General features: G+C 45.2%; 1 protein-coding gene across 3 annotated transcripts in view; it reads left to right on the plus strand.

Annotated features, from left to right (window-relative positions):
* Nucleotides 1–15,568, plus strand: part of LOC138268135 (arylamine N-acetyltransferase, pineal gland isozyme NAT-10-like) — a 72,683-nt gene extending 57,115 nt beyond the window's left edge. For 2 of the 3 annotated variants that reach the window (XM_069217547.1, XM_069217550.1), the window contains one exon: nt 12,920–15,568. In XM_069217547.1, the coding sequence (XP_069073648.1) occupies nt 12,920–13,800 (881 nt within the window). In that variant the 3' untranslated portion in view covers nt 13,801–15,568. The remainder of the gene's footprint in view (nt 1–12,919) is intronic. The other variant, XM_069217549.1, reaches the window with a different exon arrangement.
* Nucleotides 15,569–18,370: the final 2,802 nt, after the last annotated feature.

Genomic DNA, 18,370 nt, shown 5'->3' on the forward strand with positions numbered 1-18,370 from the left:
GCCTCATCCTATTATTATAAACTCCCAATTAACACTTCTGGATTCTTCCCTCCTCTATCCCTCCATTACTCTAGTCAGTCCAACTAACAAACTCACATATCCTCTGCTTAAATTGACTCATACTAATAGTGTACTCATATTTCCCTATACTAATCCACCACTGACTTCCCTTGGGTTCTGGAGTAGAGTGCTACTCACCGAAAAGCGCTTTGAAGCCTCGTCAGGGGTAGTAAGAGCTAGATAAATACAATTACAATATTGCTGTTCCGCATGATGAAAGAATCATGGACTGATCCTATATACCTTGCACAAACTTGTGAAATGTATAGGTCAGCCAAACTGACCACTTGGACGTTTATGGAGTGGAAGTTTTTCCTGTTCCTATACACTTGTTCATTGGCACTTGGGGGTACCAAGGCTACATGGGTGCCATCTACGGCTCCAACCACATGTGGAATATGTCTCAAAGCATGGAAATCTGCCTTCACATGGGCCAAATCCTGTCCAGGTGTTTTAACAATGTAGACAGTACAGCCTTCAAAACCAGACTGAATATGGCTGAGACATTGCTGCAGTTAGGGCCACTGTGTTCTGAAAGGACCCAGTGGCCAGGAAGTGCAATACTGACATGACATGAACGATAGGAGATATGCAATTGGGATTGCGAATGGCAGGCATCAGATCTGGCTCAAACTGAAGACATAGATCCATAATTGTATTCCTATCCAGGAGATATATTTAGATTAAGGGGGTTATTCCGACCCCGGCGGGCGGCGGGCACCGCCCGCCGGGATAAAACCGGCCAAAGACCGCACCGCGGTCAAATGACCGCGGGGGTCATTTTAACTTTCCCGTTGGGCCGGCGGGCGATCTCCAAAAGATCGCCCGCCGGCCCAGCGGGAAAGCCCCTGCAAAGAGGAAGCCGGCTCCGAATGGAGCCGGCGGATTTGCAGGGGTGCGACAGGTGCAGTAGCACCCGTCGCGATTTTCACTGTCTGCTAAGCAGACAGTGAAAATCTTTGTGGGGCCCTGTTAGGGGGCCCCTGCACTGCCCATGCCAGTGGCATGGGCAGTGCAGGGGCCCCCAGGGGCCCCACAACACCCGTTTCCGCCAGCCTCTTCCTGGCGGTGTAAACCGCCAGGAACAGGCTGGCGGGAAGGGGGTCGGAATCCCCAAGGCGGCGCTGCAAGCAGCGCCGCCATGGAGGATTCCCTGGGCCAGGGGAAAACCGGCGGGAAACCGCTGGTTCCCCTTTTCTGACCGCGGCTTTACCGCCGCGGTCAGAATAGCCCAGGAAGCACCGCCAGCCTGTTGGCGGTGCTTCCGTGTATCCCGGCCCTGGCGGTTTGAAACCGCCAGGGTCGGAATGAGGGCCTAAATGTCACTCCTCCATGTTCTGCAGGTCTGCTAGTGGACGGTACACTGGAGGTTGTCTTGCTCTCCTCAAGCCAGGGTAACTATGTGGGACAACACCAGAATGTATGTGTAGTTTTCTCACACCAACGTCGCAAATATACCAAAATCATGTCACATGAAACAGTGAATATGTGGTATTCAGCACATAGCTAGGCAAAATATGAAAGTGTACTGGATTCAAATCCCCTTAACCCTCACTTGTTCTCTGAATGGAAAGTAAATGGACAGTAAAAGTTACATCAACCTAGTTGACAAGTAATACATATTTGTTGCACCTCTACTATCTTCATATTGTCATTAGTATGGTGACAACACTGTTTCATGTACGTAACCCAAAATGCCTCATTTCATTTCCTCTACTAAGTACATGCACATTAATACTTGCAAACAGAAAACCAGCACTTAACACATCATCATAGATATCAGTTTTCAGTAAACACACTTTTCACTACTTCATCGTACATAAATGAGCCCTAAAATGGCAGCTGCCTGACCTACTGTACAGGACATCAGGAAGTAACTTGACTCTGCCGGTGGATGTTGTCATGGCAGTAGGTGGTTACAACCACGGTGGACATTGCCATTGGAACACATTGCTACCTTTGGTGGACTTGGGCCAATTACGACGTCCGCTGGAGGTGACAGTCCTGTATGTGGTGGACGTGACCACCATCTCCTGCACAATTCCTCACTTGACTTCTGACACTGCTGCCCGCAAGACCTCCATGACCTGAGCTGCTGTGTACTGCCTCTGGGAGCAATTATGCCAAGTCCTGCAGGTGATGGGTCTCCTGCCTCCTCTGCAGAAGAGCTGGACAAGCTTGTGGAGGAGGTCCTACCTTTGTATGAACAGCTATATGGTGCACCAGAGAAGCAGGTGAGTCCAGTGGGTGAAAGGTAGAGTGTATGATGATGTAGATGAAATGTTCAGGAACAAAGGATTGAGCTATCATGTGTGGGTAAATGGACATGTGTACATTTCCACAGAAAGACTGTTACCCCTGATACATAGCAGGTAGTGTGTGATGTATGTACCCTGATCCACAAATATTAATTACAGCATCAATGTTGGTGTGAGAAATAGTATTTGAGTTATACTTTTTAAAGACATTCTTGTGGTCTGGTCGTATGTTTCTAGCGAAAACCTGGTATTAGTTATGCACTTTACACAAGGCCTGACTGCAGATGGTGACTTGGAAAATAGTTTGAAGTGTGAGGAAGAGTATGTTTGGCTACTTACAATAACTTGATTTTTCAGCCTACTTCTTTTGGGATGAAGCATGTGAACATGACTTTCTCCTCTTATCTGTGTCATCCATGCAGGTCAACACACATTAGAAAAAGGGGATCTAGCATGCCATTTGCAAGAAAGCGGGGACCCTGGAGGTCCACAGCTGGTGGAGTACTCACTGTAGGAAGTGGTGGGAGGACCTGAGACACTGGGCCCAGAAGACCGCGGAGGCCCAGTTGGGGTTGTCCTCCCAAGGAAGAAGGGGTGCCCGTCAGACCTTTACCCCCCAAAATGGGCCGCATATTGGCGTAAGTGCAAAAAGTAAAATGTCTCCTAGGAACACCTAGATGTACAGTTGTCAACACTGGTACATAGGTGTGCACATAGTATTGTGTATATGGGCATATTACTCACCTATACCTTCCCTTCTGTACAGTAGCATATGATTATGCACATGTGACTGTGTCATATGTGTGTACCACTATGCTGCTCTTTATACCCTGCTGGTTTACCCTTGCCACCTACAGATCCGTACTCCCAAGATCCTGATGGTAAGGTGTCCTGGTCTTTGCCCTCTGTCAATTCCAATGCTCCTTTATCCATCTCTATGTGCAACATAGAGTCTGACAAGTTGAAAACAATCCTACTATTCCTTAGGTTTCAAATGAGTGTGAGGCAGTGATCTCAATCTGACATTTCACATGCCACACTTGCTACACTTACTCAGACCTGCTAGGAGCTGTCCCCATTGGTAAGTGAGGCCTATACATTGGCACCTGTAATGTTTTATCAGAATGGACATTCTGAATGTTGGAAACCATGGTGGTATAACTAGACTCCTAATGCAACCCATATCATTGATATGAGAGCACCATGTACATGTTCTTTGGATGGTAAGTGGCTACATAGCAATTTCCTATTCCAATGTGCTGTTTTTGCCAACATCATATGCACATTGTTAGGCTCTGCCATATATCAACATTGTGATATAACTTAAACATACTTACTTTTTCTATTGTGGATATGTTTTGAAGTATTTTTCTACGGAATCCTATTGTCTTATTGTTTGTACTGACTTAATTGTGTTGCAGGTGTGGTAGTTCACCTTCACATATTGGTGAAATGGTATGTATAGTCAGTCATTTGGCTTGCCTCAAGGTGTATGTCTGTTTTGGTAAGCTCAGAAGTGTGTATTCATACACAGATGTGAGATTACTCATATCTGAATTGTGGATATTGATGTTGCCACTTGTAATGTGGGCTATTAATTTTGCCACTCTTCATGATTCGTTGTAGTGTATGTGGCCTTCATGCACATGAGAGGTGTCCATTGTATTTAAGGTGTTGTTATGGTACCTGGGATTGTTTTTGGGTAAATCCTTGGTAAATCCTTTGGGCTGAGTGGGCTCCTATAAGTGTACATGACTTTGTTTACAGGTAAAGAATGACTAAGATGAGTAGCTCAACAAAGTATGTATCATCTTTTCCTATATAAGTATCGGGACATGTGTCGGTAACATGTTGTAGGAGGCTGGCCTGGTATGTAGTGGGTACCAAGGGGTACTTACACTCTGCACCAGGTCCAGTTATCCCTTATTAGTGTAGAAGAGGTGTTCTAGCAGCTCAGGCTGATAGAAAAGGTAGCTTAGCAGAGCAGCTTAGGCTGAAATAGGAGACATGCAAAGCTCCCACTATACCACTGGTGCCATATGCATAATATCATAAGAAAACACAATACACAGATATACGAAAAATAAAGGTGCTTTATTTTTATGACAATATGCCAAAAGTATCTCAGTGAGTACCCTCAGTATGAGGATAGCAAATATACACAAGATATATGTACACAATACCAAAAATATGCAGTAATAGCAATAGAAAGCAATGTAAGCAATGTACAGTCACAATAGATTGCAATGAGAGCACATAGGTATAGGAGCAACACAAACCATATACTCCAAAAGTGGAATGCGAACCACGAATGGACCCCAAACCTATGTGAGCTTGTAGATGGTCGCTGGGACTGTAAGAAAACAGTGAGGGTTAGAAAAATAGCCCACCCCAAGACCCTGAAAAGTAGGTGTAAAGTTCACCTATGTTCCCCAGAGAGCATAGAAGTCGTGAAAGGGGAATTCTGCAAGGAAGAACAACACCAGCAAAGCAACCAAAGTGGATTTCTGGACGAGAGTACCTGTGGAACAAGCGGACCAAGTCCAAGAGTCGCGACAAAGTCGAGATTGGGCAGATGCCCAGGAAATGCCAGCTGAGGGTGCAAAGAAGCTGCCACCGGATGGTAGAAGCTGTGGATTCTGCAAGAACGAAGAGGACTAGGAACTTCCCCTTTGGAGGATGGATGTCCAACGTCGTGAAGAAACTTGCAGAGGTGTTCCCATGCAGAAAGACCGCAAACAAGCCTTGCTAGCTGCAAGGGTTGCGTTAGGGTTTTTGGATGCTGCTGTGGCCCAGGAGGGACCAGGATGTCGCCAATTGCGTGATGAGACATAGGGGGCGCCCAGCAAGATAGGGAGCCCTCACAGAAGCAGGCAGCACCCACAGAAGTGCCTGAACAGGCACTACGAAGAGGAGTGAACCGGAGCTCACCCGAAGTCACAAAAGAAGGAGGACAACTCAGGAGGTTGTGCACTGCAGGTTAGAGTGTCGGGGACCCAGGCTTGGCTGTGCACAAAGGAAATCCTGGAAGAGTGCACAGGAGCCGGAACAGCTGCAAATCACGCAGTACCCAGCAATGCAGTCTAGCGTGGGGAGGCAAGAACTTACCTCCAACAAACTTGGACTGAAGAGTCACTGGACTGTGGGAGTCACTTGGACAGAGTTGCTGAGTTCCAGAGACCACGCTCGTCGTGCTGAGAGGGGAACCAGAGGACCGGTGATGCAGTCTTTTGTTGCCTGCGGTTGCAGGGGGAAGATTCCGTCGACCCACTGGAGATTTCTTCGGAGCTTCTAGTGCAGAGAGGAGGCAGACTACCCCCACAGCATGCACCACCAGGAAAACAATCGAAAAGGCGGCAGGATCAGTGATACAAGGTTGCAGTAGTCATCTTTGCTACTTTGTTGCGGTTTTGCAGGCATCCAGAGCAGTCAGCGGTCGATTCCTTGGCAGAAGGTGAAGAGAGAGATGCAGAGGAACTCTGATGAGCTCTTGCATTCGTTATCTAAAGAATTCCCCAAAGCAGAGACCCTAAATAGCCAGAAAAGGAGGTTTGGCTACCTAGGAAGGAGGATAGGCTAGCAACACAGGTAAGAGCCTATCAGAAGGGGTCTCTGACATCACCTGCTGGCACTGGCTACTCAGAGCAGTCCAGTGTGCCAGCAACACCTCTGTTTCCAAGATGGCAGAGGTCTGGAGCACACTGGAGGAGCTCTGGGCACCTCCCCTGGGAGGTGCAGGTCAGGGGAGTGGTTACTCCCCTTTCCTTTGTCCAGTTTCGCGCCAGAGCAGGGCTGGGGGATCCCTGAACCGGTGTAGACTGGCTTATGCAGAGATGGGCACCATCTGTGCCCATCAAAGCATTTCCAGAGGCTGGGGGAGGCTACTCCTCCCCAGCCCTGACACCTTTTTCCAAAGGGAGAGGGTGTAACACCCTCTCTCTGAGGAAGTCCTTTGTTCTGCCTTCCTGGGCCAAGCCTGGCTGGACCCCAGGAGGGCAGAAACCTGTCTGAGGGGTTGGCAGCAGCAGCAGCTGCAGTGAAACCCCGGGAAAGGTAGGTTGGCAGTACTCGGGTCTGTGCTAGAGACTCGGGGGATCTTAGACATGTTACATGGCCATGTTCGGAGTTACCATTGTGACACTATACATAGGTAGTGACCTATGTATAGTGCACATGTGTAATGGTGTCCCCGCACTCACAAAGTCCGGGGAATTTGCCCTGAACGATGTGGGGGCACCTTGGCTAGTGCTAGGGTGCCCACACACTAAGTAACTTAGCACCCAACCTTTACCAGGTAAAGGTTAGACATATAGGTGACTTATAAGTTACTTAAGTGCAGTGGTAAATGGCTGTGAAATAACGTGGCCGTTATTTCACTCAGGCTGCAGCGGTAGGCCTGTGTAAGAATTGTCAGAGCTCCCTATGGGTGGCAAAAGAAATGCTGCAGCCCATAGGGATCTCCTGGAACCCCAATACCCTGGGTACCTCAGTACCATATACTAGGGAATTATAAGGGTGTTCTAGTATGCCAATGTGAATTGGTGAAATTGGTTACTAGCCTGTTAGTAACAATTTGGAAAGCAAAGAGAGAGCATAACCACTGAGGTTCTGGTTAGCAGAGCCTCAGTGAGACAGTTAGTCATCACACAGGGAACACATACAGGGCACACTAATGAGCACTGGGGCCCTGGCTGGCAGGGTCCCAGTGACACATACAACTAAAACAACATATATACAGTGAAATATGGGGGCAACATGCCAGGCAAGATGGTACTTTCCTACACATGTGTTTGGACTCTATCACTCTCCAATTTAGGAAAAGGTAATATAGTTGCATGTTTGCGATTGTCAATTGTGAAGGTTGTGGACTTTGTGACATGAAATGGTTTTGGCTTGTATGCAACATGCCTTGTGTTTGGCATAAGAAAAGGTTCCTATCCTGGTACATGACATCAGCTAATAATGTAGGTGTATGTGGAATTTGTGTATGTGGTATGTTGAAATGTATGTTACCACTATTTCCCATTGCTTGGTTGACTATATTGCTGTGGATAACGACTCACAGTCATGTTGGCAAGTCAGGTTGTCATGGAATGGATATTTTGATAGCTCTACTGATATGATGGTATAGTAGGTGTGTGATAGGTGGCTTAGCTGGTGTGTGACATTGTTGTAATGTAGGGGTGTAGATGATATCTACTTGTGACATGATGTTGGCACTAACCTGGTTCTATCTGGGGGTGTAGTACAAGTGGTTGCAATGTGATTGATGAGTACAGTGTGATGTTTGTGTTTGAAAAGATTATGATGACCCTACCTCTCTTTCTGTTTTCCAGCATCAGCATCAGCAGATGTAGGAGATGGGGCACAGACATGTGGGGAAGCTGCTGGCCATGGGACCTCAAGTCAAGATACCACCTACACCGAGGGACCCAGTGGCCCAGAGGGCAAGGATAGTGCCACGTGGGAGACAGGATCCACAGCATCGTCTTTGTAATCCTCCTCCATTGGACACTCCCTGGCTGTGCAGGACCTATCTGGGACTACCCCAGCACCATCTCTGTCTGCCATCCCCTTTCTACCACCCCTTCCCGGTAGCTCCCCACCCAGTTGGCCGTGCCCTCTCACCCAAGAGGGTGAGCATCTCCTTTGCCGCAGGCACTTCTGCCTCAGCCCCTGTCAGTCCTGCTGCCCTCAGTGAGGAGGCTATTGAGCTCCTGAGGTCCATCTCTGTGGGTCAGTCGACCATTGTGAATGACATCCAGGGACTGGTCACTCAAATCCAACTGAGTAATGCGTTCCTAGAGGGCATTCACAGTGACTGGCTGGACTTCAGAGATCTTTTCAGGCTCTGGCCTCCACACTGAGGGCAGCCAGTCATCCTTTGTCTACCGTCCCCTCCACCTACCTCTTCCCAATCTCAAACTCCTCTTCCCATACCCAACCAACGCACACAAACAGACAGGAATGAATTCACCTCAACATCCAAGGGTAGATCAGAAAAACATAAGCACCACAAGACACACCACCGGCATGCACACAAGCAACATTCAGATGCACACACAGCAACAGTCACAACCTGCCGTGACAACCCCATCACCCCCAACATCACAGATGGCACACCCGACACACTTGCAGACACTGCATCAACATTCACAGATCCAGCCACTACACCTGTCCTACCCACAGACAGCAGACCCTCAGAAATCCGCCCAGTCACCACAACCACTGATACCTCTACATGCAGCACATCCACCATACCTGCAGTCGCCACCCCAACAGACAGTCACTCACCTACCACGGCATCCCCCACACCTCCACCCCCTCAGCCCAAGAAACATAAACACCCTTACTCACCCACCCAACAGACACCCACCACCCACAAGCACACCTCCCACAAACACACACCCAAGGCGACCACACCAACACCTCAGACAACCATTCCCTCTCCCTTCACATCCAAACCCTTTTGCCATTACCATTCCAGTGTGTCTAGAAAAGCTTTCCTTTTGAAGTTTCACCTACTCCTCTCCCTCCCTGTGAGACCCCTAAACATTCTCTTTTCCTCCCCAAGTCCGTCGCTTCCACCTCCAAGGTCTCCCCTACCCCTTGCAAGTACCCATGCCCCTCCCCCTGCCAAGAGGTCTACCCTTCCAAAGACCACCCTCCCCTAAGCCTAAACCTAAACCCCCCCCCATAAGCCAAATCCCAAAGGCACCCCTCCCAAGCCTAAGCCCAACCCCCCTTCCCCCCACAATCCCCCCCAGATAATCCCTAAGGTACCTGCCTGCCCCCTTGATGATGCCCCTACCTGTGGAGGTTACAAGGCAGTCAGGAGTCAAGTTCGGGGCACCCATATGTGCATTGTGTGCACAGAGACTTTTGACTATTTACTGGCCTATGGTCTTTGACTTTTACATTACTCATTAATGAATATATTATAACCATCCTATTGTTGGTTTTGAGGTTACATCTTTATCATGAATTTATTTTCCTAATGTAGAGTTGTTCCTGGCTGACATTGATTGTGTGTCAGTATTTGTGTGTGTGTGTGGAGCTTGTGCTACCTGTATTATCTGGGCAGTATGTGAGGTTATGTGCAGTGCTTTTATCAAACAGTGATAGGGAGTCTGAGGTGTGATGGACATGTGCCTGTTCAAAACATTTTGTTGTCATGGTATTGAGTGGTGTTTGTGTTGACGTGTTTGTTACTGTGTTGTGTGGCTTTGTGTGCTTTAACTGTGTGCATGTGCATGTTTAGTGTATGGTATGATAGATACGATGTGCTATGTGTGATGTGTGTGTGGATTGGTAAGTTTTATGGTTGTGTAATTTTGTGTGTTCATTCCCTGTTGGTTGTAGGTTGTGTTGTATGTGTGATGTGCCCCTGGGTAGTGTCTATTGTGAGTGCTTGCCAACGTATTGACAATGGTGTGGTTTTGGTGTTGTGACGTGTCGTGGTGTTGTATGGTATTGTGTGTGACTGGGCCTGTGCTGTGTTTCTGTGCGTAAGTGTGTGTTTTTGACGTGTGTGTTGGCCGTTGTGTGTGTACTGTGTATGTGCATGTGTGTGTGTAGCTGTATGTGAGTGTGCGTGTCAGTGTGAAGTTGCGTGTGGTTGTCGCCCTCGCACCCCCTTCCCGATGGCATGTTGTGTGAGTGTACAAACAATGACAGTACGCAACAGCTACAGGTAAGTGTGTGTACTTACGGTTGCTGTCATCAGCGAAGATTCCGAAGTATTTGTGCAAGCAGGAGCAGCGTGATGACGTCTGTCCATTGCGACTCTGGAGGAGTATGGCTTCCTGAAGGAGGTTATCCCCTTTTATGCAGTTCGTTTCCACCTAGGTTTCCGTGTTGGTTTGAACACGGTGGAAACCTTGGCGGTGTGCTACCTCGTAATCTGTCCGGCGGAAACATTGTCTCTGCTGCCTTAGAGGTGCCTTCCATCGTCTGTTGCAGTCTGACCGCAGTGGCGGTGCAGGCAGTGCTTTGGCTGTATTCTGTTGGGAACAATGCCATGATCATAATTTGGCGGTCTTCTTTACCAGCCTGTTGGCGGTACGACCCTAACATGGCAATAATGAGACTGCCAAACTCGTAATGAAGCCCTTAATGTCTTGATGAAGAGTATAACTCATCATGCAGTCATAAATGTATCAACTAGTTCACAAAGAGAGGTTACTAGCAATAGTTAATCCTGAATTCCTTTATTTGGACAGTGCACCACTAGTCAATCATATATGTGTTTTATCTCAACTGCCCAAAATAACAAAAACTCTTACAGCCACTATAGAAACTTTTGTAGCTTCCTGGGGATATAGATAACAGGAAAGAAATGTGCACCTTTACATGATTTTAGGGAGAACGTCAGTAAAATCTAGTCTAAGTATAGCAAAAGATGATATGTACACATTCTAACCTCCTACTGCTTTCACTAGTGGAGGCAAATACAAAGGTACATGTTTAAAACTGTTTTCTCTTCCACCCCTCATACATTTTAAAGCACTGATTTCTTATCTGTATTATTTTATGATAACTATTAACCCACATTATCCGTTTCTCCATGTCATTGTAGGTCCTCTGGGATTTTAAATAAATTGTGCTACTTGGAAACATCTCAGAATGTTTCTGGTAATGTACAGGAACACTATTAGATTAACTACAGCTGTGTTGGAAGTTTTAAACATAGGCTGTGACCAATTGTGATGAAAGGGGCAACATTTTGTCCAATTTTCAGCATCAGTAATAGGGCCAGGATGCAGCACTTAGATCAAATGGTAATATGGGATGTCCCAAAAAACTCAATTATGAAGTGGGGGTTGACGACTATTCTCCCAACTCTGCTTTCAGAACTAATGCATTTCAAGGTGATTTTCACATCTCATATTAGTAGTAGTGCTGGCTGTCTCTGATTAGGCATCCAATATTCACTATGGCCTTCACATCTCCTTATGGCAGCACTATCTGGCTTTTTGCTTAAATCCAATCTGGTTGGTGCATCTCTTAAAAGCAGTGCAGAGTGGTGTCCTACTGTTATGACTGGCTGTAGCTGCCTGTGATGTTCCCACAAGCACATCAACTTGCTGAGTAGTTCTGGCTCCATAGCTGTCTTTTTTTTTAGTCCATCTACCAAGTTTTAAGTCTTGTATGAGTTTCAAGGCATGCTTTGTAGGGTAGTGCCAAATGTTAACTCTGATGCCATTCCCTTTCAAAAGAGATTGTAGAATGGTACTCCAGTGATGGAAAATTGAGTTTAATGGAGACTGTGGCCCTTAATACGACCTTGGCGGAGGGGATTACTCTGTCCCAAATGTGACAGATATCCCGTCCACCGTATTACAAGTTCCATAGGATAGAATTTTACTTATAATACAGCAGGCAGGATGTCTGTCACATTTGGGACGGAGTAATCCCCTCCGCCAAGGTCGTAATCAGGCCCTGTGTTTCTAACAAGTTCAATTGTGAAGTACATGGTTTTCGAACCTTTCTGCAACAAAGCCTTTCTATTCAAAGTAATGCCACTATCTCTCCTCTCCCTGACTGAATATTTTGTGGTCCAAAAAGAGTAACTTATAAATAATTATAATAAAGTTGTCTATAGCCAGGTATCCATGAAGCTGAGAAACTTATATTCATTTTTTGCAGTTGAAATCTTGATGTCAGGATGTGTTTATAAACTAAATGATAATGGATCTGACCTGCTTTTGTAAATAGGTTGGTAGGAGAATAGGATTCAGTGGCAGGAGTGTCAAGTTGTAGGTATTTTGTTTTGATGTCTTTCTTATATCTTATACTCTTGGAGAATCAGTGTCTCAGAGAGGATTTGTTGTGAAGCTTGTATCTTGGAGTTGTCTAAACTGAAGAGGGTCCTTAAGCTGTGGGAATCACATTCTTACCTCAGGGACAATGTATTTTTGTGTTGACCTAATTTTGAGAGGCTTTGTAATCTGGGACTTTGGTAGTGAACGTGGAGGTGTTAAACTACCTTGGGTTGTTGGCTTAAGGGCAGCTATATTGTGTCTGCAGTCTAGAATGTAGCAATCCATTTTCTAGTAGTGGAAAATAGATTTGTCTTTATTTTACAGTTACCTATAAGTGCAAAACCACATAAAATGTATGGGAAACTGACCGCCAAATGATACCTGATAGGCTGTTTATGATCACCCTTTACAATGAAAACTTTTGTCATTGGGGAATTAACCTTTCCAACAAAAGAATATGTTTACCTTGTGGCTTTAAAATTGGTATCTACCCTTTTCTGTTAGCAAATATTGCTGAAACATACCTATTTTCAAGCTGACTGAGGTGGGGCAGTGCTAACAAGTGTTGGAATGAGAGGAAGTTGCTACTTTTCTGTGGCATGCTATGACTGTCACTAGCATCTTGCATAAGACTATTCATGATACCCTGTTAGGGGATCTCATGTAGTGCATTTATAAAGATTCAACCCAGCCCTTTTCTCTGTATCATTTGATAAAATGCAAAAAATGTGAATCACAATAAATAAAAATGAAGAATTTCTATGATAATGTACAAAACATATTTTTGTGACAGTTTGTGTGATTGCACTCAGCTGATAAAATGTTTATTCTCCACAGGACTGAGAATGAACTTAGAAGACTATTTTTCAAGAATCCATTTCAAAGGCTCTCCGGTAAAGTGCACCTTTCAAAATGTGATGGAGATATTCCAGCATCATATTAGAGCTGTGCCCTTTGAAAATCTCAGTATTCATTGCGAGGAAGTGATACAGGTGAACATAGATGCAGTTTACAACAAAATTGTGAGGAAGAGACGTGGAGGTTGGTGCATTGAGCAAAACCACCTCTTATATTGGGTGCTAAAGACAATGGGCTATGAGGTCACAATGCATGAAGGAAATGTTTACCATCCATTACAGGCGATATATAGTGACCGGCCGTCTCATCTTATCCTAAAAGTGGTTGTTGAAGGTAAAACTTACATTGTAGATGCTGGCTTTGGTGCTTCCTATCAAATGTGGGAACCCATGGAGCTGATATCAGGGAAAGACCAGCCTCAGATTCCTGGCATCTTTCGTTTGACAGAAGTCAACGGGTTTTGGTACTTTGAGAAAATCAAAAGAAAGCAACATATTCCTGATGAACAATTTTCTAGTTCTGATCTACTGGATAACGCTACACACAAACAAGTGTACCGCTTCACTCTCCTGGAGAGAACTATTGAAGATTTCATCCCTGTAAATACGTTCCTACAAATATCGCCAGACTCACTGTTTAAAAAGAAATCTATTTGCACCCTTCAACTCACTGATGGTGTTAGATCATTGGTTGGCTGGACTTTGACTGAGATGAGATACAACTACAAAGATAATATGGACTTGGTGGAATTCACAACTTTCAATGATGAAGATGTGGAGATGGTTCTAAGAGATAAATTTAATCTGACATTAGAAAAAAGATTTGTACCAGTAAACAGCAAAACCTTCTATACAATTTAGCATACAGCTCAAAAATCAATTTGAAAAGAAAATGCATTTAAATACTTTGTGATTTAACAAAAAAGTCTTATGGCATGAATACATGTACTTAAGTTTCTCTTCAGTAAGAAACTAGAGAAATCTATCTATTCAACCTATCTTGGATGCCTTGTAGTTTCAAATTGGCATTCACAAACATGGGACTTAGTGCTAGGAGGGGAAATCTTTTCCAAAGGTGTTCTGTAATTCTTCTTTAATCACGTATCATACATGTATGTGTTTCCTACTTGAAGTTTGGCAAAACAGCCTGTCTCTGTTTTCAAGCTTACTTTTTAAATTATTTAATTGTTTTGACTACAAGACCTCTCTCTCTCTCGCTCTTGTTCATCTTTTTGTATCCTACCAATGCTTTAGTTACTAATTAGGATAGTTCTTTCACCTTTCCTTCATATAGTATGAACATGTAGAACATCTATTGTTAATATATTTCATATTTTGGAAATCTTTGTGTCCCTTGAGCATTGTTCATTCATTTTTATTTTGCATATTTCTCTGTTGATTGTGTACCTCTTTACCGATGACCAAACTAAAAACGGCATATATTAAAAACAGCTCCCTTTGGAATTCTTCCATTGTTTTCACCTTCCTCCTTTTTAGCCCCTCCTCCTTTTTTAGGTAGCCTTTTTTACTCACTTGCCAAGCTCTTCATTCCTTTTATGGGAGTCAAGCCCCGTTAATCCTCCGAACCCTAATATTTTGAATACTCCAATTCTTACCCAATTAATTTGACTTTAAAATCTTCAATAGATCTAGTGGTATTGGATAGGAAATGGAGTATTCAACATATTGTGGTAGGAATTTTTTCCAAACTGCATGTAATAAACACATAGATGTATGATATGTGACTAAAACGGACATAAGGAAAACAAAAATGTCTCCCAGCAGCAGCCCATGCCATGAACAAATTGAATAAAATAAAGCCTACGGTACTAAAGCCCAAGAGTTTTTATACACATATCTCTTAGTCTGTCAAATGGATGCTGCAAATTCATCATGGTTACAGTTGCACTTTCAAATCACAAAGAACAATGCAATATTTTAAATCGTTAGCACTAACCTATTTCCTAAGGTAAGAGACATCTTCCACCTACTCTCTCAGCAACTGCATTCCGGAGATGGGCAGCAAAAAATGTGGAATTCCTTGAATATAATACTTTAGGTACATGATGGAAGCATTGTTCTCAATACAAACTTTATAACACAATAGTTAAATTTTGAAACATTTACATCATTCACTTGATGGTCCGCAGAAAAAGGAAGTTAAATGATCTGCAGTAGGACATTGACTGGGAGGGGATATAAGCAGGAACAAGAGGAACAAGACACCTAAAACTACATTAATGTTACAACAAATGGTGTCTCATATGAAAATATTTGATAACTACTTCACAGTACTAATTACATTTCTAAATGACTCAGTAAACTCGTTTCAAGTGCCACATTATTAATTCATCATTTAAAACTCTAAGCATCAGAGAACCTTCACATTTCAGAAATAATTCTCAGCCTACATTACACATTTCATATTTTAAAGATCACTATTACAAATCCCACCTTTGATTATTTTTTATATAATCACTTAAACCCAATTAGTAACTTTAGTAGTCAGCAATTAGTCTTTTGAAGTCCTTATCTTCTTGGTTAATTCAAACATTCTAGTCCATCTGCTTTTTGTTTTGGAACACTCTATTCCAATAATTGTCTAGTTGAAAGTCTGCTGATATTTTTGATCTTTTCCATGAAAAATTATCATCATTACTTCTATTCTTATTGTTTTTTTGTATACTTTCTAAACATACCTTCTATTAGTTTTGAATATGAAAAATTGGGAAATGGCACAAATTATTATTATTATTATTATTATTATTATTGGTGTTAACACAGCTTGTAAACCTCCACCACCAAACTACTTAACCACTCACATACCTTTCAAAAACCCCTCTCTATTTTTCTCATGCAAGATCCCATAATTTCCCACAAGGCTGGTTCTTCTAATTACCTAATCTTATGAGTTAAATTATTTATATTAGTAATGTAAGAATAAATCACTCCATTATAGTCTAGTATCAATGTTCAACACTTTTTTGCCTTATCTACTCAGCAGACACTGCCTCCCCTTGTCAAGAGTATATCTGAAGCAAGGTAATGTTGCATCACGATTGCTCTCATTACTACATCTCTACATTTACTAATTTAAAGTACCTTGCAGGATCTACAACAAGGCTGTCTACTACTCTAGATATTTTCCTAACCTTTACATTCTAGGCTATTCCCATGTTGGAATAACATCTCCTAAAACATCCACAACTACTTGTCCAAAATATCTTTTCACACTCCTCAAATCATGTTCCTTTTCTAATTCTATTATATGAAAAATCGTAGGGAAATCTAAAGCTAAAAAACGTGAACCTACCCAATTCTTTGGTAGATTGAAATAAACAGTCTCTACATAAACATAATAAAACCCTCTTGTAACATGTTTTTCTCTAAACAAAAGACCTCCGCAAACTTCATACAATTTATCACATATAGGTGGTCATTCTGACCTCGGCGGTAAAAGGCGCTTACCGCCGGTCAGAAGACCGCCACAACACCGCCGTGGTCGCGGTAAACCGCCACGGTCATTCTGACCCGCAAGAGGCAAACCGCCAAAAACCCGACATCCACAAAAGTCCGCCACACCAACGGCCAGCGATAAACTGGCGATGACCAAACCTCCACCGTCACGCCAACAGAAATATGCCCATGCCATTACGACCCACGAATCCACGCGGCGGTCTTTCAACCGCAGTATTCCATTGGCGGTACACACCGCTGCACTCAAAATACACACACAGCTCCAAAACACAGCCACATTGGACAATTTGAAATACACACACCTGAGACACATACACACAACACTCCCACACACCCAATTAACTATAAAACGCACACCCACATCACCCACAAACCCCTATGACCACAAATCAGAGACGAAGGCCAGAGAGAGACAGCACAGAATAGAGAACACCATCACACAGGGGCACACTACACCATCACCCACACAACATGCACGCACAAAACACCACACACCACCACACTCACCACACTCATCACCGCAAACACCACCCCACACCTCATCCACACCACCCCATGGCACCCCCCAAGACACCCCAGGTTTTCAGACGCTGAACTCAGGGTCATGGTGGAGGAAATAGTTCGGGTAGAGCCCCAGCTCTTCGGGACACAGGTGCAGCACACCAGCATTGCCAGGAAGATGGAGCTATGGCAAAGAATAGTGGACAGGGTCAACGCTGTGGGACAGCATCCACGAAATCGGGACGACATCAGGAAGCGGTGGAACGACCTACGGGGGAAGGTGCGTTCCATGGTATCCAGGCACAACATCGCGGTGCAGAAGACTGGCGGCGGACCCCCACCTCAACCCCCAGAATTTACAACATGGGAGGAACAGGTCTTGGTGATCCTGCATCCTGAGGGCCTCGCAGGAGTAGGCGGAGGAATGGACTCTGGTAAGTCTAATCTCAACTACTTCATCCCCCCACCCACCAGCATGCCAACTCATACCCCCACCCTCCCCCCACCCTATCACACATCCTCCTTGCTAATGTCTCACCATCACAACCCACCCATCCCAACACCAAACCCTGCATGCCACCACAAACCATGGACACCCATGACCTAAGCATGCCCACTGCACATACCCATCTCCCCCCCAAACCACTGTCACAACAGCCCCCACAAGGGAATGCCAGCACTGGGGTACACGGGAACCCACCCATTGCACGCTATGGCACACACAGAAGCAATAACCATACTCTTATACCCCTGCAGGACCCGAACGCCACCACACCGCCCAGGAGGGTCCAGAAATGTCCATCCCACCCCCAGAAGAGGCCCCCAGTGATGACAGCAGCTCGGTCTCCCTGGACCCAGATGACCAGCCCGTCCCATCGGGGACCTCGGGACAGTCGGTTCCCCTCACACAGCCACAGGCCACAGCAGACCTACCCCCCCTCTGGGAACACCAACACAGCCCCCACCCAGCGGACCCATGCCTCTGTCTCCAGGACACGTCAAGCAGCGGTGTGTCCACCACTTCAGGGCACCCAGGTTAACCCACCACCCCAACAACAACAGGGACCTGGGGACAGTGGTAGTGGGCACAAGGTCCAGGGGCCGGAGGCCCAGGGAAACAGGGGAACTGGGAGGGCTGCTGTGCGACAGGGGGGGACAGGCCCAGGGAACCCACTCTCCACGAGGCCCTCTCCTCCATCATGGGAGCATACCACCACTAACAGGAGACAATGGCCACGGTCCTGGCCAGGTTCCAGGAGATCCAGGTACTGTAGGAGGAACAGTTTATGGGGTTCAGGGAAGAACTCAGAAACATTAGTTCTGCAATGGGCACCATCGTTGTGGCTCTCAACCAGATTTTCACCACATTGCGGGACCATGTGGCACCACAAAGGGCCCCTGTCACTAGCATGGACCAAGAACAGGCTACCACCTCCGCCGGCGCCAGTGGACA

The sequence above is a fragment of the Pleurodeles waltl genome, chromosome 12 (genome assembly GCF_031143425.1).
Source record: "Pleurodeles waltl isolate 20211129_DDA chromosome 12, aPleWal1.hap1.20221129, whole genome shotgun sequence".
Lineage (NCBI taxonomy): Eukaryota > Metazoa > Chordata > Amphibia > Caudata > Salamandridae > Pleurodeles > Pleurodeles waltl.